The sequence below is a fragment of the Myotis lucifugus genome, unplaced genomic scaffold (assembly GCF_000147115.1).
Source record: "Myotis lucifugus unplaced genomic scaffold, Myoluc2.0 scaffold_8, whole genome shotgun sequence".
Taxonomy (NCBI): domain Eukaryota; kingdom Metazoa; phylum Chordata; class Mammalia; order Chiroptera; family Vespertilionidae; genus Myotis; species Myotis lucifugus.
Genome location: NW_005871056.1, coordinates 3894427 through 3915676, shown reverse-complemented (window position 1 = coordinate 3915676; position 21250 = coordinate 3894427). Strand labels below are relative to the sequence as shown.

Here is a 21250-nt window from a genome sequence, read left to right as displayed (position 1 = left end):
TGGTATGGGCAGGGTCCCAAGTGGTGGAGAGCTGTACAGTCTGCCCAGGAGATTCTCGGACGTAGCTAGGCTGAGGCCCACTACAGGACTAGGTTGTATTTGGGATGCCTGGAAAGCTCCTGAGGATTGAGATAGGGGGAGTGAGGTGACCTGATTTACCTAGGGCAGAGTTCTTCACCTCACAATAATAGTTGCACTGCAGAGGCGAAGAGCTAGAAACCAGCTCTGTGTTGGACAGAACGACAGCCTGCTTAGCAAGCTAGGGGCCAGGGTGTGGTGTGGCCACATTGAGCAATGAGGTCAAACCTAATACACTTTTGCTGGTTGACAGGCAATTAAGTAATCCACCTGCAGGAAAGAAACTGCAAGGACATCAACATTAAAGGCCAGAGGCAGTCACTTTTTCTCATCACATACCTGGGGACCTCTACTTCCCAGGCCTCCTTTTTCTCCTTCCACACCGGCCTCTCCTCTTGGGCCCTATGCACAGAGAATTAAAGCATTATTTTCTCCCTAAAAGAGGACACTTGAATATTGACTTGAATATTAAAATGGACATGCTAAGTCAGTGACAGGGACAGAAGAAATTGGAAAGAGAAGTCCACGCATGTCTTTGGTTCTGTCTTGATCTGTTGAGCTCTCCCTCTCTTGGGGGTGGTGAGGGGGGGAGGGCACGTGTCCAATCTGACAGACAGTTGGGCATTTGCAGTCCCAGTGAAGAAATACTGAACAGGTGAGTCTTTCAGCACTGCTTTCTAATTATCCTAAGCATCTTTATACTCCAATAGCATATATTATGTTAAAAGAAAATAATCCTAAAAAGAAAAAAAGAATCCTTAATTATATAAGCCCCAAGACTGAAATATTTAAATGGAATTTTTATTCAATAACCACACTGAAGACCGGTCACAATAAACAAGACACGGCACGCAGTGAGATGAAATTTAGACAGTTCTGCTTCTGGAATGTTATACTGCTTATTAACTGTGGCTTCCATATGTTACGCAGACAAACCTTCCTGCTGTGTTTGGTTTTCGCATCTATTTTAAAATTATGTCATGAAAACAAGTAAGAATCTATAAAATGGAAGAAGGGATGTTAGAGTCATATGGCTTGTTTAGCATGAAATAAAGCCAGCCAATCTATTGAAATGCTTCCCCACAGCCCTAGCGGCAAATCTTTCTCATTTGAAGGTGGGAAAAGGAACTTTCCTCAGCTGGCAAGTAAGACAAAGAAAGGCGATCGAGCTCGAAAGAGATAGAGGTCCAAGGAGCAAACCGTTTGCTGCTCTGAAATCTTGGTAAATGTGAGCAACATTTCTCTTCTGAGATCTAAGGATATTTGTTTTGCCCAACTTCCATGCACTGCCAACATATAATAGTCACTTTAGGGTTGTTTTTTTTTTAACTATGTGGGTTAAAGCTTTGAAAAATTGCAGAACCCTGGCTTGTCCTGCACTTGCCAAACAGCAAAATAATTTCTCAAGATTTTAAGACGGAAAAAAGAGAGAGAGAGAGACAATATTCTTACGTTCTGTGGTCTGACTTTTTATTTTCATCTCAGCCTTTTCTAGGATTTCCTTTCCCTTCTCATTATTTCAGGCTACATCTTGCCCTTTCTGGCACATGCTTCCTTTTCCCTCATGTGAGCAGTGCGAGAGCCAAACATGGCCTGTTCCTTGTAAAGCAGAAAAGTGCTGGAGGCAGCTCCCAGGAGAAGTGAGCTAGAAAGCACAGGCTGAGTGCCACACTACAGATCACCCCGCCGAAGGCTTCAGCTGTATTTGGAATAATTGTTTCCTAGCGTGGAGCCAACTTTTCTACAGCACAGCATCCAGATATGTAACACTGAGAGCTTACTGTGCTAAATTGGCCAAAATTCCCAATTTGGGGCTCAGTGTTTTCCTTGGCTCAGGTCTCTTTAGAATACCCTAGTTAGCCTGAACTCAATAGCGGGGCCTTCTCTTCATGTTGACCTTGAGCTCTGCCACAGATAAGAATCGCTCAGGGACCGCTGCCCAGCATGTTCGTTCTCCATGGGACAAAGCTTAGATAAGGGGGCCAAATACTGTACAAGTCAAGATTGTGTTGCTCCCCTACTTTATTGCCCTGAAACCCTTTAAACAATTATAATTCCGCAAGGGGAAGGGGCCGAGGGATTCTATCAAGGCTTCTGATTCTTTAAGTTCTCACATCATGATTAGTCTTTTATTCTATTTAAAAAAAACTTTTATTGTTGAAAGTATAACATATGTCCCCTCCCCCCCCCCTTGCCATTGACCCCTTCTAGCCCACACCCAACCCCAGGCCTTCACCACCCTTTTGTGTGTTCATTAGTCTTAACTGTACCTGAGGGCCCTTAAGTCCCAGTGAGCCTTCAAGTCCATCTGGGCCTGGGGTGCCTGTTGTCCCCTGTAGTGAGAGAGAATCAACCAGTTAACACTGTTTCCTGAGAATTTTGTCTGCTTTATGTGCAAGATTATAAATATTTTTTCAACCACATGGCAGAGCAGGATCTTTGCAAAAAGATGAATAAAGGAAAATACAAAGGAGGAAATAAAACATTTCTATAATCTCATTAAGTAGAAATAACCACAGCTATTATGTTAGTGTATTTGCTTTCAGTCTTTATATGCACGCACTCCTTTATTTTCCTATAATGCTTGTAATATGCCATCTCCATCTTGGGCATTTGGCCTAAAAAATCTCACAATTTACTTTGCATTTTCTTAAAAAATCTCTAGGTATCTTATAACATTCTATTTTTATTCGAATAGCTTAAGTATCTAAGGATCAATAGCTGAGCATTCTCTTCATGTTGCCCTTGAACACTGTGAGATAAGAATTCCAAGAAGAGTAAGAAAGGATTAAGAAAGTTTACTTTAGGCAACTACCAGTATAGCCCAAATTTATGTCCCCGTTGTTACACAGTTGGATGTGATTAAATGCCTCTTACTGATTTCTTTTCCTAGAAATCAGAAAGAGGAAATTTCTCAACACCTTCTCTCCCCAATCTCGTATCATTTGCTTCTTGCCATTTTTCTGGATCTGCTTTGTTGTTGAAGTCTAAACTTGGCATGTGTGTGGATGGGGTAAAGTCTGTGGCTGGTACAGTCTTAGTCTTTACTGATCTGAACATGTCTGTTTTCCTCACTGATAGTATACCCACCTACAAAATTCTAGGTTAACAGCTATTTTGCCTCTGCACCTGCAAGATATCAATGTGTTGTCTCTGGCATGTATTATTAGTGAACAGAAGTCTGCTACAATCTAATTTGTTATTCCTTTCACGGGTAAAACTGCCTTTTCCCGGTGGTGCTTAAGATGCTTTCTTTAACATTCTGGGGGTGAACCATGATGTGATTCAGAGTGGATTTATTATTACTCATCCTCATTGTATTTTCAATATGAGGATGTTTGTTTCCTCAATTTCGAAAAATTCGAAGTCACCACTGCTCTTTCATAAATATTGTGGGCTCACGAAGCATGTATAATGTATCACCAACATGTACAAGGGGGATGTGATTCTATTTGGTGTAGCCCACTTCTGAACAAAGCATTCAGAAATACCATCTACATTAGGGTTTTATTGTACTCTCTTGGTTTAAAGTGGGTTTATGTAAATTCTAAATAAGGTTTCAGAGATAATTGAGCAAAAATCTACAAGAAAAGTCCCCAACTGAGTTACTGGAGTTTGTGTAATTCAAAGTTCAATTTAACAGTAATGGGGCCAAGTAATGTCTCTTATCATTAGTTTTTATGGCTTTGAATAAAGTGCCCACATTTTCACATTCTTTTAAGATTTGAGTGTTTGAAATTGTAGCCTTAAAGTTTTCCAACATTTTATTCCACATAAAAAGAAAAGAACTTCAGGCCTGAAAGAGACGTGTCAGAGTCTTGGTTCCAGCTCTTTGAGTGCACACAGAATATTTATCATATGTAGTTAAGAAAAAAATCAAAAACAAGTGTACCTGTGGGCCTGTATGTCCCCTTCGGCCATGAGCTGCCTAAAATAGGAGGAAGAGGTATATATCAGTAACTCTGGAGAAAAAAAAATGCTTGTTATATTTCATTTAAATTAGTAATCGGCATCTTAAGGCACTAACATTACAAAATGTTTCCACATATTGCTCTAAACATTCAATTATCCTCTGTACCATGACAGCCAAATGTTGCCAACTCTGAACTCCGATCCTAAGGCAATAGGGAATTAAGATCATAGACAATTGAAATCTATAGATATTTATGAGAGCAGATTGTGGTCAATAATTCATCCTCCACTAAATGGTTACTGGAGCTGCTTGCAGGAGCTCCAAAATTGACTGGTTTGAATTTTATTTCTTTTCATTTTTCCGAAGTATGACCACGTAAGCCAGAAATCAGGAATAGAGTGGCCAGCAGGCAGGAAGCCAAATGGGAAAACTGGGAGAACTGACTTCATGAACTTTATTATAGATTAATGTCAGAAGCTAAAGGTAGCCAAACTGATTTTACCCATCCCCCCCAAAGCCAAATACCTGTCAAGAAATGAATCACCACCATCATTCAAAAGTCACTCAATTCCATTTGTTATTAAAATATCCAATCAAAAGAATGGTGCTCCATAATCAAGTGGGTTTTTCCTAAGACTCGCATATGTAAGGTTAGGTGTGGATATATGCCAGATCAATACTTCATAGATCTGGATATCAAGAGACAAAGACATTTTATTGTCTACATTAGGATCTCTCAGTAAGGTAATAGCAATACTGACATCCAGGATTTGGAAAATTCACTCTCTATCAGACAATATTTTCTTGATGGAAATTTACTTGAAATATTCAGCTCAAAATTCTCAGAGGCCAAGATTGCAGACCTTCAATTCTACTAATATTATTTCAGTCAGATTTATGACTATCTAGGAAACAGACTGCATCTGGGGAAATGGTTGGAGGCCCACTTCTGGAAAACCCTGAGGAACCAGCTTTGAGGAAAGTCTCAGTCCTATCAGAGGGAGGGAAAGAAGCTGTCTGTCCTCCTTGAGCACAAGGGTTTATCTGTTCGGAGTCAGTTCACTTCAGTTTCATTAAGAAAAACACCTACCAAGGACTAACTACCCACAACACATATTGGATGGGAACCACAGGAGCTTAAGGATGACACACACATATCCACAGACACAGAGTCCTTGATCTCAGAGCACCCTCACTCTTTGGGTTTGGCGGGAGGAAATGAGTATTTATGAGGCAGAGTATGGCACATGCTACAGGAAAGGGGGAATGGTAGGAATATGGGCTTTGAAGAAAGCAATCGTTTCTAGTTGGTGAAATCGGGAAAAACCTTCCTGGAAGAAAAGATTTTAAAGATGGGTTTTGGAGGAGGAGTAGGAGTCTTACAGGGAGAAAATGTAAGGAGTCTTCTTTTTAGCAGAAGATACCAGCCTAAGTAAAAGTAAAATAGGAGGTGTATTTTATAGTGGCAATTCTGGGTCTAAGATGTGAGAAGAAAGGTGAGTATTAGGGTTACTAAAGCTGAAAACACTAGATGAAGGGTTCATATTTCATTTAACAGAAACCACTGGGGTTCTTGGAGCAGAAATGTACATGGTCAGACCTAGGGTTTAGGTGGACACATCTGGTTGTGGTAGGAACACGGAATGAAATGCAGTCTTACCTTTAGGCAAAATAAAGAGCTTCTTATATGATAAAGGATAAAAAACAGGCCTCCACATCCAAATATCTGGTCCATTATCATAGTGTTTGAAAGATCATCAATAAACACTTGTTCTGTCTTTAAGGTCTGACCTTGACAGAGCTTGATTTAAATGACTTAACACATATTTATTGAACTCCTGCTTCCTGGAGGCACTTGTCTACGTGGTGGTAAGAAAAACCAGACTCCTGTCCCTATGCAGGAGTTTGTAAGCCTAGTGGTAGAGACAGACCATAATCTACCATTCACACAAATAATGGAAACATCTCCAGAAGTAATCAGCTGGTGCCTTCATTATGAATGTCAGGGTTTTAAATAACCTGGGTTAAGTGTGAAAGCAAGAAAATAATAAGAAAAAAAAACAACGCAAGGAAATAGGGGAGATGATTTTTACAATTGTGCCTCAAATTTTAAAATGTTTAGATGGGAAAGATTAAGTCTCTATACATCTTAACGACTTGCCTAAAGGCTTATAGTTGTCTGGTAGCACATCCAGACAGCCTTACTCATCTGTGAAAGGGAATGTGAATGGGGACAGCAGAAAGAAAATCTCCCCAAAGAAGACCTGAGAGTAAGAAGACCCAGGAAAGTCCTCAGTCCCTTGGTCCCTCATAGCCTGGCTTCCTGGTGGTTTACCATGACCCACTTTCCCAGATAGGTATGGACTGATGTGGGACACAGAATCCCCAGAAAAATAAAGAAGGACATTCTTAATGGCAAAGCATTCCGTTAATACTGAATCTTTTCCCCTCAAAATTTGAGAGAGAGAGAGAGAGAGAGAGAGAGAGAGAGAGAGAGAGAGAAGATATTTATTGTTTCACTTAGTTATGCATTCATTGGTTGATTTTTGTATGTTCCCTGATCAGGGATTGAACCTACAACCTTGGCATATCAGGATGATGCTCTAACAACTGAGTTACCCTGCCAGGGCAATACTGAATCTTTTTTTTTTTTTTATATATTTTATTGATTTTTTACAGAGAGGAAGGGAGAGAGATAGAGAGTTAGAAACATCGATGAGAGAGAAACATCGATCAGCTGCCTCCTGCACATCTCCCACTGGGGATGTGCCCGCAACCCAGGTACATGCCCTTGACCGGAATCGAACCTGGGACCTTTCAGTCCGCAGGCCGACGCTCTATCCACTGAGCCAAACCGGTTTCGGCGTCAATACTGAATCTTAACGGCAAACTCCTTCACAATGATAAATGACTGTCCTAGAGCACTTCAAGCTGTCCCTAAAATAGTGCCAAGAGAGAGGAAAAGGGAAAAAGCATAACTAACATAACCTCAGGACTTAATAGGACTGAAGACCATGCTTTAGTTTGAGGCTACAGTTGCTTCTCATTAGCCATGGCACAAGGATCTATTCTTATTCTCAGTAAAGTCTGGCTCAGAAAGAGCCAACGTCCCATTCCAATCCCCACGCCATCCTCAGCTTTCTGGCCCTGGTCCTTCCTCCTCCCAATCACCAATCCATTATAGACTCCTGGCACAGTGCTTGTTATACCTACAGGTCTGTCCTCTATAACAGTGGTTCTTGACAACATTGGGGGATTAAACCCCCCTTCCCTCCTCCGCTCCCCCACCTCCCACTTCCTTCCCTGGGAACATCTGGCAATTATCTGGAGATTTTTTTGTCACAAGTCAGGGGTGATTCTGGCAATGGGTGGAGGTCAGGAATGGCACTAAACATCCTACAAGGCACAAGACAGCCTCCCACAACAAAGAATTAGGCCAAATGTCAATAGCAAGTTGAGACACCATGCTCTGCAACATGATTCTAAGTTTCCTGAGAGCAAAGGATATGTCTTATTTGAGTTTGTAGGTCTAGCAGTTAGTTGCTGGTACATTGTAGGTGTTCAATAAGCTTACCAAATGAAGGAAGGTCAGATTTGGTCAACTGATGAGATTTCCCTGCATGCCACACCCTACCACTGGCCAGCCTCCAATCACTGATCAGTTCAGCAGAATATTGTAGCATTGAGGAGTCCTGACTGTTATTACCTACATTTTAGAGTTTTTCAGTCAGTGATATAGATTTTTCTTCTTTCCTAAAGGATAATGACTTTACTGGTATTATAAAAATGATACATGCTGATTTTTAAATATTCAAATGCAGAAAGTACACAGAATAAAAATTTAAAAGCCATCCCACATCCCCCATCTAAAAATAACTCTCATTAACATTTGATGATCATGACTCCTGGCATCTTCTTATGCATACTTACAGATGGAGTTCTAAATAGTGGTACTTTGGATTAAAAAAGGATCGTGCTATTCATGCTATTTTGAAATTAAAATATTACATTTAATTGTATTTGAATTTAATAGAGTAAAAAAAATAAAACTGAAAGAATTAGAAATGTCAGGTGGTAACATTTCTTGACAATGAAAAATAATACATTCCTAAAAAAAAGAATAATTATTTTAAAAACTCAGGAGTTTAGGGTAGCTTAGTAATACATGTGTTAGCTTAAAATGATGCTTATACGGTGACTTTCTAAAATGAAATGAGGACACAGTATATCAGCACTTTCCCTACACCTCTCCCACTTTCCTATTTTCATATAATTTTTAGATTGTCAAATGTATAAAATTTACATTTTGTTCTGTAATCACAGTTTCTGTGGTTTAGCCTTATTTCTACACTTATAGCAGCGGTTCTCAACCTGTAGGTCGCGACCATCGGAAAACACATATAGCATATCCGATATTTACATTACCATTCATAACAGTAGCAAAATTACAGTTATGAAGTAGCAACGAAAATAATTTTATGGTTGGGGGTCACCACAACATGAAGAACTGTATTAAAGGGTCACGGCATTAGGAAAGTTGAGAACCACTGACTTAGAGGGATTCAAATTTATTATTATAAAGTTTTAAAGAAACATGAGGGCTATGTTGTCTGAGTTTTTGAAGGCTTGACACGTTAAGTACTTATATACTTAAAGGACAACTTGGGTGAGTACACAAATCTTGGAACTCTCTATTTCAGAACTCTGTAGCCATTCTCCTGCTCCCTTTGTCCCTGAATGTTGGGAAGAAGGCTGTTTTCTATTTTTTCCACTTGGAAAGTCTCATGATTCTTTCTTTATGTAGTAAGTTTGGTAATTTCAATAGGCGGTGGCTCAGTGTTGATATATTCGTATCAATTTTTTTCTAAGTCAGAATATGTCTTTTCTCTCTGCTTATTTGAGCTTTTGCTTCAAGAAGTGATATTTTACTAAATTTCTGAAATTTTTTGGTTTAATTTAGTAATGCAAAGTCTACATTTGTTGGCTCTCCACTGTTGATATTCTATCCCTATTATTCCATACTCCAGGCCCAATGCACGAAATATGTGCAGGAGTAGGCCTTCCTTCCTCCGGCTGCTGGCGCCTGGGACCCGGGCTTCCCTCTGGCCGCCAGCAGGCACCTGGGACCTGGGACCCGGGAGACCCAGCTTTGTCAGGAAGAATATCCAGTCTAATTAGCATATTACACTTTTATTATTATAGATGCCTGCCTATATTTTCAGTCATACTTATTCTAATTTTTGTTGCTTCTAATACAGCTCATCTTCTATATATTTTTTCATTTCCCATTGTTCCCCAAGCATTACCAGCTTGCTTTTTTCATTTTCTCTCATTTTATCAGTTCTTTAGGCTTGTTTTAGAGCAGTCATACTGTTTTAATTTTTTTTTTTGAGACTTTGGAGAACTATTTGCCAGAGTTGTTTTACCTTTCCCTGAAGTAGTTCCTCTGCTCATGAGGGTTTATCTGCCCTGGGTTCATGTAGTTTTCCTCTTATTTTCTTGCAATTTCTTTTTTTTCCCCTTGCAATTTCTATGCATAAGTCCTGATTAGTAATCATCTAACAATGAAGATTATTAATATTTTTCATTATTAATCACCTTTGAATAGGGTCACCTATTTATTGAAAAACTATTAATGGGATGTAGCTGGTCTTGGTCAATAGCTTTAATATAGGTATGTTGTCTCAAATACTTTCTCATCATGAATTATTTCTTTTACCTTATGGCTCCCTCTTCCTTCAAACTTTGGCATTTAAGAGACTCGTGGAACTCACACAAAGTCCTTGAAGCCATAGTTTCTCTGTGCTGTGAGAGTCACTGTTCTTCTCCTGTCTTTCCAGCCTCCATGGCCTCAGCTGCTACACTGTAAATACTAAAAATCGAATATTCTTCAGCTTCTCATTATTTGTCTCCTCTGCTACACTGTGCTTCTATCAGTATATACCCTGACCTTCTCAAAATGTATAGTAGCCCTGGATTTTGTTCAGCAGCTTTTTCAGGAACATGGCAGCTACTTTTAGAAAAGTCTTACCCCGGCTCGAGGTCTGAGGTGGTATGTGTCAGCTCTCCAAAGCCTCTCTCATTAGGATACAGATTTTCAAATAGTCGGCCAATAGTTGTCATGTTCAGCTTAAAGTTGTGGTCATTCTTTGTTAAACTATTTTAAATTTCTTCTGTTGTTTTTGGTGAATTGCACAAAAGGGGGATAGTATTAAAAAACCACCTTGTTCCAGCCAGTGTGACTCTGTGATTGAGCGTCCACCTATGAATCAGGAGGCCCTGATTTGATTCCTACTCAGGACACATGCCCAGGTTGAAGGATTGATCCCTAGGGAGGGGTGTGCAGGAGGAAGCCAATCAATGATTCTCTCTCATCACTGATGTTTCTATCTCTCTCTTTCTCTCCCCCTCCCTTCCTCTCTGAAGAAAAAGAATACTACCTTGACTTTGCCATCTTTAGCTGGAAGTCCTACTTATAATCATGGATGACACTGCTGAATCTAAAACCCAAGATGGGGCCATATTTCTCATGAGTTGTGCTGTTTAAATAACACATGGTCATATTGCATTCGCCTCTAGAGAGTCTATAGCCTCTACAAAATAATAAAAGTACATCTCCTGCTAGGATTTCTTAGATGAAATTCTTGAAGTTCAAAATATTTTCTCAGGGTATGTAAGCTGGCTACACCCTCTCAGAAGGTGAAATGAATAGCAAATGTATTTCTTTATCTTTCCATGCATTAAAACAGCAGTAGTAAAGTGCTTTCCAACTGTGACCAAATTCTGCACATTTTAAACGTAATCTTTATTTTTATTTCTTTTTCTCTGCCTTGCAAAGAAGGAATGTGTTCCAAGATAGAAAAATGTTTTCTCAATGGAGCAGAATAGCTGTTTTTATGAACTTTAGCTCAGAAAATACAATGCATAATAAATGAAATATATCAAACTAGTTTTTATTTGTGCTCAATTTTAAAACATTGTATATTTTGTGGATGGGGAGGTGAAGGAAGTTGGAGAAGGCTAGATCGCTAAATAAAGAATGAAAGAAAATGTTGCAAAATGAGAAGAGGCAGGTTTAATTTAGAATCCAATGCAGGCATTTAAGTATATTTTATCAAAGTTATCTCTCCTTATTGGATAAAGATTCTTTTATAATCTCTGTGCTCTTCCAAGAAGTCAAGCACAGAATCTTTTGTTTAAAGTACTCACTGAAAAATAATAACAGAAAAACAAAGAAGCAAATACAAAAGATCCTAAAAGGTTCCATAAGCACATGACCTAATTTTATTCTCAGGTATATATTTTTACACCCCTAAAAATATATAATGTTTTCAAAAGTATGGAGATTCCTCAAAAAAACAACAACATATAACCCCCTCCCCCAAAAAACAACAACAACAAAACAACCAAAACAGAAATAGAACTACCGTAGGATCCAGCAATTCCACTTCTGGGTATTTGTCAAAGAAAATGAAAACACTACCTCAAAAATATACCCCCATGTTCACTGTAGCATTCTTTCCAATAGCCAAGACACGGAAGCAACCTACTAGCAAGTGTCCACGGACAAATGGGTGAATTAAAAAAAATGTGGAATATATACACAATGGATTTATTCACACAATAATATTCAGCCATTAAAAAAGAATCATTTGGAATGACCTTGAAGCATTTATGTTAAGTAAAATAAGTCAGAGAAAGACAAACCTGTATGATTTCACTTATATGTGGAATCTTGAAAAAACAAAACAAAACACAACAACTCAGATACAGAGAACAGATTGGTGGTTGCCAGAGGCAGAGGCTAGAGGGTGAGTGAGATGAGTGAAGGTGGTCAGAAGGTACAAATTTCCAGTTATGAAATAAACGAGTCATGGGATAGGATGTACAGAATGGTGACTAACTTAATAATACTGTATTGTATGTTTGAAAGTTGCTAAGAGAGTAAATCTTAAAAGTTTTCATTACAAGAAAAAATGTGTAACTACATGTGGTGATGGATGTTAACTAGACTTATTGTGGTGATCATTTTGCCACATATACACATATCCAATTCATTATGTTGAACACCTGGAACTAATACAATATATCTCAATAAACGTGTCATTTTTTAAAACTGAACACAAAAACTAGTTTAATAAGTCACATTTATTTTTCATTGTATTTTCTGGGCAGAAGTTCATAGAACCAGCTGTTATATTCCATCAAGAAAATATTTATAAGGTAGCAAAATTGGAAGAACAGAGAGAGGACCTATACCAGGACTCACTTTGCTAAGTATATAGTTATAAAACTTGGAAGAGGAATGGAGTTTGGGATTTAAAACAACATCACCGGCCACTTTAATTAGCCTAGTGCAGTGATTTTCAACTGGCGTCCCACAAGAATTTTTAAAACATGTAATACCTGGCTATTTAGTCAGGGGCTCTGACCTTTCCCCCCATAGGTTATCAAATTAAAAAAATGACAACAGCCCTGGCCAGGCGGCTCAGTTGGTTGGAGCATCATCCTGTACACCAAAATGTTACAGGTTTGATTCCCTGTCAGGGCACATACCTAGATTGCAGGTTCAATCCTCAGTCAGGCACGTACGGGAGGCAACTGACTGATGTTTCTCTCTCGCTCTTCCTTCCTCTCTCTCTAAAAATCAATCAAAACATATCCACGGGTAAGGATGTTTAAAAAATGACAACAACCAACACAACAATAGCCGTCTAGTGTGAATGGATCAAAATTTTACCTATTTTTTTTTTTTTGGTCAGATTGACAAAAAAACATATATTTTGGTGTGCTGCGGAATTTTAGTAATTAGTTTATGTGTGCCATGAGATGAAACTGACAATGCTTCCCCTAGCTGGCTTTGTTCTCTTTGCCCAGCTCTTTCTCCTGATTGGTCATTTCCCCTGCAGCCAGCACCTTCTTGCCTGAGCTTCATGGCCTTCCTAAGTCCTTTTCCAGCTCAGTTCTCCCAGACAGCCTAGGTCAGTTTCCCAAGGCTCTGAGCCCCCACAGAACCGCCCCACCACTCCCCACAATCAGCCATTCCCATCGCAATCTAGGCTGCCAGCGCAGTGCGCGTCTCCTTGTCTAGAAAGGCTCTTACTGTCTGTCTTCTGGAGCCTGGTGTCCCAGGGGGGCCTGGCCAGCCTCTTCTACCCTGTCAAATGAACAAACAGACGTGTGACAGCAATTACACAGCATTGACACATTTCTTCTTCAACCTTAGCTTGTTTGCTCCAGGGAGGCAGGTGAGGTACCCATCACCCCGAGAGTTATTCATCCTCTGGAAGGCAGCATTACTCCCACTGGTCATAAATCCCATCTCTTTGTGGGTAACGAGGAACTACAGGACGAAATGCTAAGGGCATGGCTTCATCTGCTCATCACCACTGCATAACTTGCAATCAGGGAGTAGTTAGAATATTTAAATCAAACTATCCCCACAGAGTGGACAATGAAAGCATGCCACGTGTTCAGTATAGGTACTACTGGTTTGGATGTCTACTTCTGGACTTCTTGTTCTGTTTAGCTGACCTGTATAGATGACACCCTAATGTGAATAAAATCTCACAATACTCACAAGTCTTCCCAAGATAGAAAAGGCCTACTTATGAATCTACAGTGAGACATTTGTCACTTAGCAAAAAAATGGCAGGTAACATTTCCTGAAGGTTTCTGACATGGCAGGGCTAGTCACTGAATTCCCACCATAACTGTCAAAAGTAGGCTTTTTCTCTTCTTTTTACATATGAAAAAATTGAGGTTTACAGAAAGTGGCCTAAGGCCACAGAGATGGTAAAAGACAAAGTCCCCAAACCAAAGTCTTCCCACCATATCAGACCTCTCCCCTGGGTGGAGTTGCCAAGGAAACTTCCTTAGCAAGAAGATCCAGAGACACCTATTATTCAGATAAAAATTTTTTAAAACTCTAAGAAACACACAAGTTAAGATGATCAAATTGTTACTTGGGAAATTCCATGAGATTAATCCCAGGAGACCTGCCTTGAGAATGTGAGCTGTATAGCTCTATCAGATCTTGCACTTTCTAAAAATCATATACTATGAAGAATATGATGTCTTGTTAAGAGGTGTGTCGTCTGGATCCTGAAAAGGCCAACAACTCACTTGCTAGTTCTATTAGCTAGCCCTACATGTTAAGTTAGAGTGTAGATGTTTACATTCATAAATGATGACCTCAAGGGTATGGCTTGGTGAAGCAAGTCACCCCAAATTCAGAAGAAGAGAATGTTTCTTGAGTCCCAGAGTAGCAGATAAGGAGTAAAAGACCCTTTTGCTCTTAAACATAATTTTTTTTGCATGAAGTATATCTACTCTGGGGCCTTCCAGCTGCCGCATCATTATAAGTTCCCTCTCAAATGCCCACATACTTACTTCTCTTCCACGTTCTCCTTTCAAGCCCTTAGGTCCTTCTATGCTGTTGTCAAATCCAGGAAGACCCTAAAAAATAGAAAAGAAATAGAAAAATTAATAGGCTTTGAACATTTACCTTTAAAAAATGTGACTTGTGTATAACATATTTAGTCTCCACCACAAAGTGGACAGAAGTCTAACCCAATTGAAAGCAGAAATAGGCTAAGATTGTACAGGGCTTACAAGAGTTTTCTTTTCTTCCTGGGCTTTGTATTATCAGAAGGGAGTGGAAACTCAAGGTGTGTGCCTGTGTGAGCGTGGGGAGGGGAGGGGAGGGAATCTAGAGCTTGCCAAGGGGAGCAAGAGTGAGATAACTTGTGTTTATGACAACTCTTATCCTGGGTCTGGAGGTATCTCTTCTTGCTACTGCTGTCCTTTCTCTTAACTTTCCTTTTTTTTTCTGGGAGTCTAGGCAAGTTTATTCTTGAGGGTTGGGAGGCTTTACTCTCCCCTACCCTTGAGAAAAGACAAATTTCGTAATGGTCTCCACCTACCACAAGAGGACTGCATCTGCCATCCACTCCCTCTTTCTCCTCTTGGACGCCTGGCTGCTTTCTCCCCATATGCTTAGCCCTACTTTTTTGGTTTCCAGAAAATCCTGGAGTTTTTCCCAACATGCAAACAAATGTTCCAGCAGAAACTCACTGAAAACAGGCACACACTGTAGGATATTATCTTACGTGGGCCAAACTGAAAGCTTTCTATCTTGGGTAGTTAGGACCACAAACAGAGCAGTGTCACAATGATGCCCGGACAATCAATGGAGCCAGTCAATTCAGTCAATGCTCCAATAAACTGAGAGGGGACAATTACCCGGTCCTGCTGAGTGTCAGCTGCCCGGCTCTCTGGCTGACAGCAGCCCAGATTACCTTCACCAATCAATGAGTAATTAGTGATCACCAACAGGGACATGTCATTGTTCCAGATACTCAGTAAGCTTTTAAACAAGTTTCTACACTCACAGACTCACAGAGTTTATAGGCTAACAGAGTAAAAAAGACGGGCTTAGAACTTATAACTGATATTATTAAAACTTAAATGAAAAATTATTTCTCTTCCCCACATATCAAAGCCAAAGATTTTCTGTTTTATTCTTAAGTTTAAGTATTTCTGTTAAGTTCTCCAAGCAGGGTATACCTAAGTTACAATATTAGAGAACTACATTTTGGTGAGAAAGGTATGTAATGAAAAGGAAGGTAATGTAAAGTCCAGAATTTATTACACTGGGTGTATAAAGCTTTGCATTGTGGTCCAACTCTAAACTATTTGATTGAAGAGATGACATTTAAAAAAATCATATTCCAGCACATTGTACTGACTAGAACATCCTAATTCACACGTGGACCAATTGTTTGGTTAGTCTGAATGGGATCTTGTCAAGTCTTTCGAATTCTATGAAAGTGGACAAAAGAGCATCAGATATCACAAATTTATTATTAAACTAGGGCTTCTAATAATAGTATGGTTTAGAATGATGAACTCTGTAGCTCAGACAAATGATCTAGCTCAGTTCTCCCCCTCGAGTTACATGAGATAATATATATATATATTTTGGTCAAAATTGGAAATTCCAAACAGCCAAACTGAGATTGGGTTTTTGTATGATTGGACTTTCTCTCTGAATAAGCATAGATTTTTCAAGAGTTTGAATTATTTGCATGTATCCCTATAAATAATTTGATTGTGTGTGTTCTATTTATTCTATCAATCTTCTTTTAAAATTTTTTTTTCTTAAATTTTTTCCAGAAATAGCAACCCACCGAAACCACAGAGTTGTCTTCGATTTGAGATGTATATTCCTAAGTGGCTGGGAAGAATTATTATGCATTGGAGAAGCATCTGAAGTTAGTATAATGACAAACAGCACAATACGGAGAAGCTCTAGTGGGTTGAATTTGCAGTCATCTTGAAGTCACAAAACATTTCTTTTTAAATAGAAATCCTTTTACATTATTCAGATCCTCTAAAGGTGTTACATTATCATTCATAAAATTAGGGGGAATTCTGATCAAAGGGAATGGAAATTTTATAGCAATGCCCCAAGTGGTTTTTTGGCCATCATATACTGAAATGTCTTTGTGTGTAAACTGCTATTTCTTATTATCTGTATTTGTAGATAGTTTTTGTTTTTAATTAGATAGCTTGAAGTTGTTTGAAAACTCTTAGGTCACCAGAGTGTCAGGAGATGTCACTTAGCAAGCATCGTTGCGTTCAAGTGTAAATTCCTCAACTTTATAAACAGAGTTATCTTCAGAGCATACCTAACATTTACATTTGCCAATATATATTGCATCAAATTATTTCTCTGATCAACTCATGTGTACTGGAGGAAGAGTTATTAAAGACAAGGGCCTGTGCGATTCCCAGTTGCCCCACATCCTTATCAACACTTGGTATTGTCAGTCTATAAATTTTAGCCATTCTGCTCTGGCACACTGCTGGTGGGAGTACAAATTAGTACAAATATTTTTGAAAAGTGTTTGGCTATAAAACTATAGCTGAACATAGGCATTTAAATTATCATCCAGATAGTCTACTCCTAAAGTATAGACCCAATAGAAATGTGTGCAACGGTGCACCCAAAGACACATACAAGGATGTTCATAGAAGTGCTATTTATAATAGCAAAACCCAGTAACAACCCAAATGTCTATGAACAGCAGAATAGATACATAAATCATAGTAGAGTCACACAGAGGAATACTATACAGCAATGAGATAGAATGAACTATTGTTATCTGCAACAACATAAATGAATCTCACAAGCAAAAGAAGCCAGAAACAGAAGAGTTTATCATAAATAATTCACTTACTTAGAGCTCAAGAACAAGTAAAACTAATTTATGATCCTAAGATAGTGATTAGCTTAGGGAGGACTGGTAGAGATTGGAGTAGAGATAAGGGTTTTTTTTTCCAGATGCTTTATTGTTGTCTAATGTTCTCTCTCTTTACCTGGGTGGTGAGTACACAGGTGTATTTACATTCATCAAGCTATTCACTGACAATTTGTGTACTTTTCTGATGTATTTTACAGTTCATTAAGTTCTGGAGATGTAATATACAGCATAGTGATTAGAGACAATGATACTGTATATTATATACTTCAAGGTTGCTGAAAGCCTAGATATTAAATGTTCTCACCACAAAAAAGAAATGATAATTATGTGCCATCATAGAGGAGTTAGCTACACTCTGGTGATAATCATACTGCAATACATAAATGTATCAAATCAACACTTTGTACACTGTTAACTGGGTTATGTCCCTGTGAGAGCAAGCACCTTGCGTCTTAAGTTTGGCCTCACATAATCTCAGCTGCTTGGAGTTGAAGCAATGAAGCTAATGTGCTTAATCTCAAGAGTCTTGGAGAATGGGAAAAAGATATGGCTTTGTTTCTTCTCTTCTGTCCATATTCTGAGGTACCCAGGGGAAGATGATGAAGTAGACTGTAATCCCTTCACAGCTCTGAAGCACAAGGACAATTCTGAATGTGTATTCTCAAAAAATACATGTGCAAACGAAGGGCAAGGGCTTCTCACTGCCCAGTCTCATCCCGTATACGACATGGATCTAACAAGACAAACCTGCTTTTAAACTTCCACAATTGTGCCTGTGGTGATGTGAACTCGGGATTGCTACTGCAGTACCTTAAAGTGGGGATGCTACTCTCTTATCAATATGGATGGGGACCGAGCCCTGATGTTAGTTCACAGCCCGCACAGCCCCAGCACTTACAGGGTCTCCTCGCAGGCCCTTGGCTCCACGGTCACCAGCAAGCCCTTTCTTTCCTGGGCTTCCCTAAAGTTAATAAAAATCAGGAGAAGGACAAAACAAGACTTTTAAATAACATTAATATACACAAAGAGCTTATCTTCTCCCTGATTTGAATAATTACATATTTTTTCCAAAGTTATTTTTAAACTAGAAAGAGGAACAACCAAAAAAATAGTTTCAGGCATCATATGAATAATTTAAGAGTGACCTCAATTATCTGCCACAATGGTGAACTCTGTTCCAGACACCTTTATCATCTTGTTTAGTTTTTACAACTACTTTATCAACCAGGTATTGTTCATTATCTTTCTCTTAATGAGGCAGCTGGGATTCATAGAGACTATCCATTTCCCCAAGGTGGTTGCATTAGCTAGAAAGTGGGTTTCTGACTCAACTGTTCACACTCTAAAGACAGATAAAGTCCATGATGGAAGTATGGCTGCTGTTGGTATTTGTTCTAGATGGGAATGAGCAGCCTACACCTTCAACGTGCTGCCTGCAACCATACTCTTGTCAACACTCTGCTACCATTCTTGGTGTGGTAGCTGCTTTTCATTAATGACCCCAATTCTTCACTCCTCTCTGAATCTTTGCTCTTTGCCATGTAACTCTGTAGTACCTTTCAAGTGTGTGTGTGTATGGGGGAGGGAGGTGGGGGCAAAATTCCCTACCCCTGAACTTGGCTGTGACGTGATTTGGCCAACAGAAAGAAATAGAAACGTCACAGTGAGATTTCCAAGCCTAGCCCTCAAGAAGTCTTGACAGACCTTGTGTGTTTCTACTTCCTCTCATGCTTCTGCCAAGACCAGGAAAAGGTCATGGTCAACATGGACAGGCAGCGGTCTGGTCCCAGGAATAGGATAAGCGACAAGTGGAACAAAGTCCCCAGCCAACCTACATGAGCTAAGGTTAGCTATGCTCAGCCTAGATCAGTTGAATGTCTCAGACACATAAGAAATAAAAGTTTATTGTTGCATGTGATTGAGGTTTTGTGATTGTTTATCACAAAGCAATTTTGTGGCACTAGATGACATACACCTAAGGTAACTATTGTACTCTGTTAATCACATCTTTAATTCCCCATATAGTTTTCATGTTGTCTATTTACTGAATCCCTACCTGGGATCCTTCATCACCCTTTTCTCCTTTTCTTCCAGGAAGACCATTGTCACCCTAAGAAACAGAAGAAGAAATTCAAATTCCCATTTTCTTAATGAGAAAATAGCTCAGAAAGGTCTTTATGGCACAAAGAGAAAGCTCTACCTGTACACCATTTAATCCATCAATTCCGTCTTCCCCAACTTCACCCTAAAAGACAGGTGTGATCAGAATAGAGTGCGTTACATTTATATGCAAAGAGGTCAGACACCAAACAAAAAGGTGAATTTTGTGTCTCATAGACAGCCTCTTTGTTAGGCTGGCCTTGTGTAATATCAAAGATTACTTAGTAATAAAAATGATCAACAAATAACATACATTGCCTGCAATAAAATACAGGAATAAACAAAGTTAAATCATTGACAATAAAAAAGGAAGGTCAACAGAAACTTCATGCATACAATCTACTGGTCAATAATCTCAAAAATAAAAATATTTGTAGGTAGCAGATGATAAGATAAATGGATTATGTTTGGTACTATACCTCCTGTCCATATAGTCCCCTGTGTCCCTGAAAATAGAAAGGACAGTAGCAGTTAGTGTAAGAAAAAAGAATTAATGTTGGGAAGACTTCACAATGTCTATTGTGACCCTTACCTTAGGACCTTTGGCGCCATAGCATCCCTTAGTACCTTGCTCTCCCACTGGTCCAGTAGCTCCTCTTTCTCCCTGAGAAAGAGTACAGACCCAGGTGAGCTTTTTATATTGTAATCTGGAATCTGTCTTGAAAATTTGACAAGTTTTTGTGTTGGAAAAAAAATGTGTGACTGCTCATAGTTTACAATCCAGAATTCATGTTTATACAAACTAAGAATGGAAGTAAATCAGACCTAGTCTGTTGACAACTTTGTTTTGCTTTAGATCTCATGTGGATGCTGTCATGGGTAGAACAGTATCTAAATAAAACAACCAGCAGTTAAGATGTAGTCTCAAGATTTCAGGAGGCATTTCAGGAACAGATAACAAAAATTCGGTGAGACATCAGAGAAGGATGCTTCAGATATAAACTAAGCAAGAGGCATGATTTCTAGACCAAAATCCTTCTCTCTTTTACTTAAATAAATACTGCTCCTGCAGTCCTTGTCATGGTGACCCCACCAGTCTGTTCATCTTGTGAGCTGGAAACAAAGGTGTCATCTTCAGCTTCTCTCTCCCCAGTAGTCAGTAAGTTATATTCATTCTACTTCCATTCATACTGTCCCCCATTCATACTAAGATTAAGACCACTTTGCCTTGCGCCTACTACTGCATGATTCCCACCTGTAATCCCTGCCTTATCATCATCCATAATATCGCCTGGGTATGCTTCCTAAATCCATAGCCCCATCATTTTTACTTCTATGCATAACATCATTCAATGACTGCCCACCACCTGGAAGGCACCTCCAAATCTTTCACAGGGTATTCAAGACTCCCAGTAATCGAAGTCTTACTTGACATATAACCTCCTCTCACTGTGAACTGGGATCCATCCAGGTTGACCATGTGCCATTCTGCAAACATACAATTATGACTCGTGCCCTTGAACGCACTGTTCACTCTGTAATAGAATGTTCTCCCCCACAAACTTTGCCCGGATAAGTTTCTGTTTGTCCTTCAGATGTCTGCCCAAGCATTAGCCTTCTTCTTCTAAGCCCCAACTTCCACCAAGGCTGTTAGGTATTTGTTCTGCTACACTCTGTCACACTGCATCTCACTGTACCTCGAGTACGGTCCTTGTGTGTAACAGCTGAAAACATGGTTGTCTCATCTGCCTTCCTACTAGTCTAGACTTTACCTGAGATAGGAACCATACTTGATTTTTATTTTTATTTCTAGGGCCTAACACTGTGCCTATAATGAATAACATACCTTTGTGAGTGAAAACTTTGGTAAATAATGTGGCAAATGGTAAGA

The 21250-nt window shown here is 39.2% G+C and overlaps 1 protein-coding gene across 1 annotated transcript in view; it reads right to left on the bottom strand.

The window, feature by feature from the left end:
- Nucleotides 1-21250, bottom strand: part of COL6A6 (collagen type VI alpha 6 chain) — a 95416-nt gene that overhangs the window by 43059 nt on the left and 31107 nt on the right. The window contains 10 exon segments of the mRNA XM_014450721.2: nucleotides 418-480; nucleotides 2349-2411; nucleotides 3971-4006; nucleotides 13095-13148; nucleotides 14384-14449; nucleotides 18158-18220; nucleotides 19316-19369; nucleotides 19460-19504; nucleotides 19839-19865; nucleotides 19952-20023. Coding sequence (XP_014306207.1) covers nucleotides 418-480; nucleotides 2349-2411; nucleotides 3971-4006; nucleotides 13095-13148; nucleotides 14384-14449; nucleotides 18158-18220; nucleotides 19316-19369; nucleotides 19460-19504; nucleotides 19839-19865; nucleotides 19952-20023 — 543 coding nt within the window.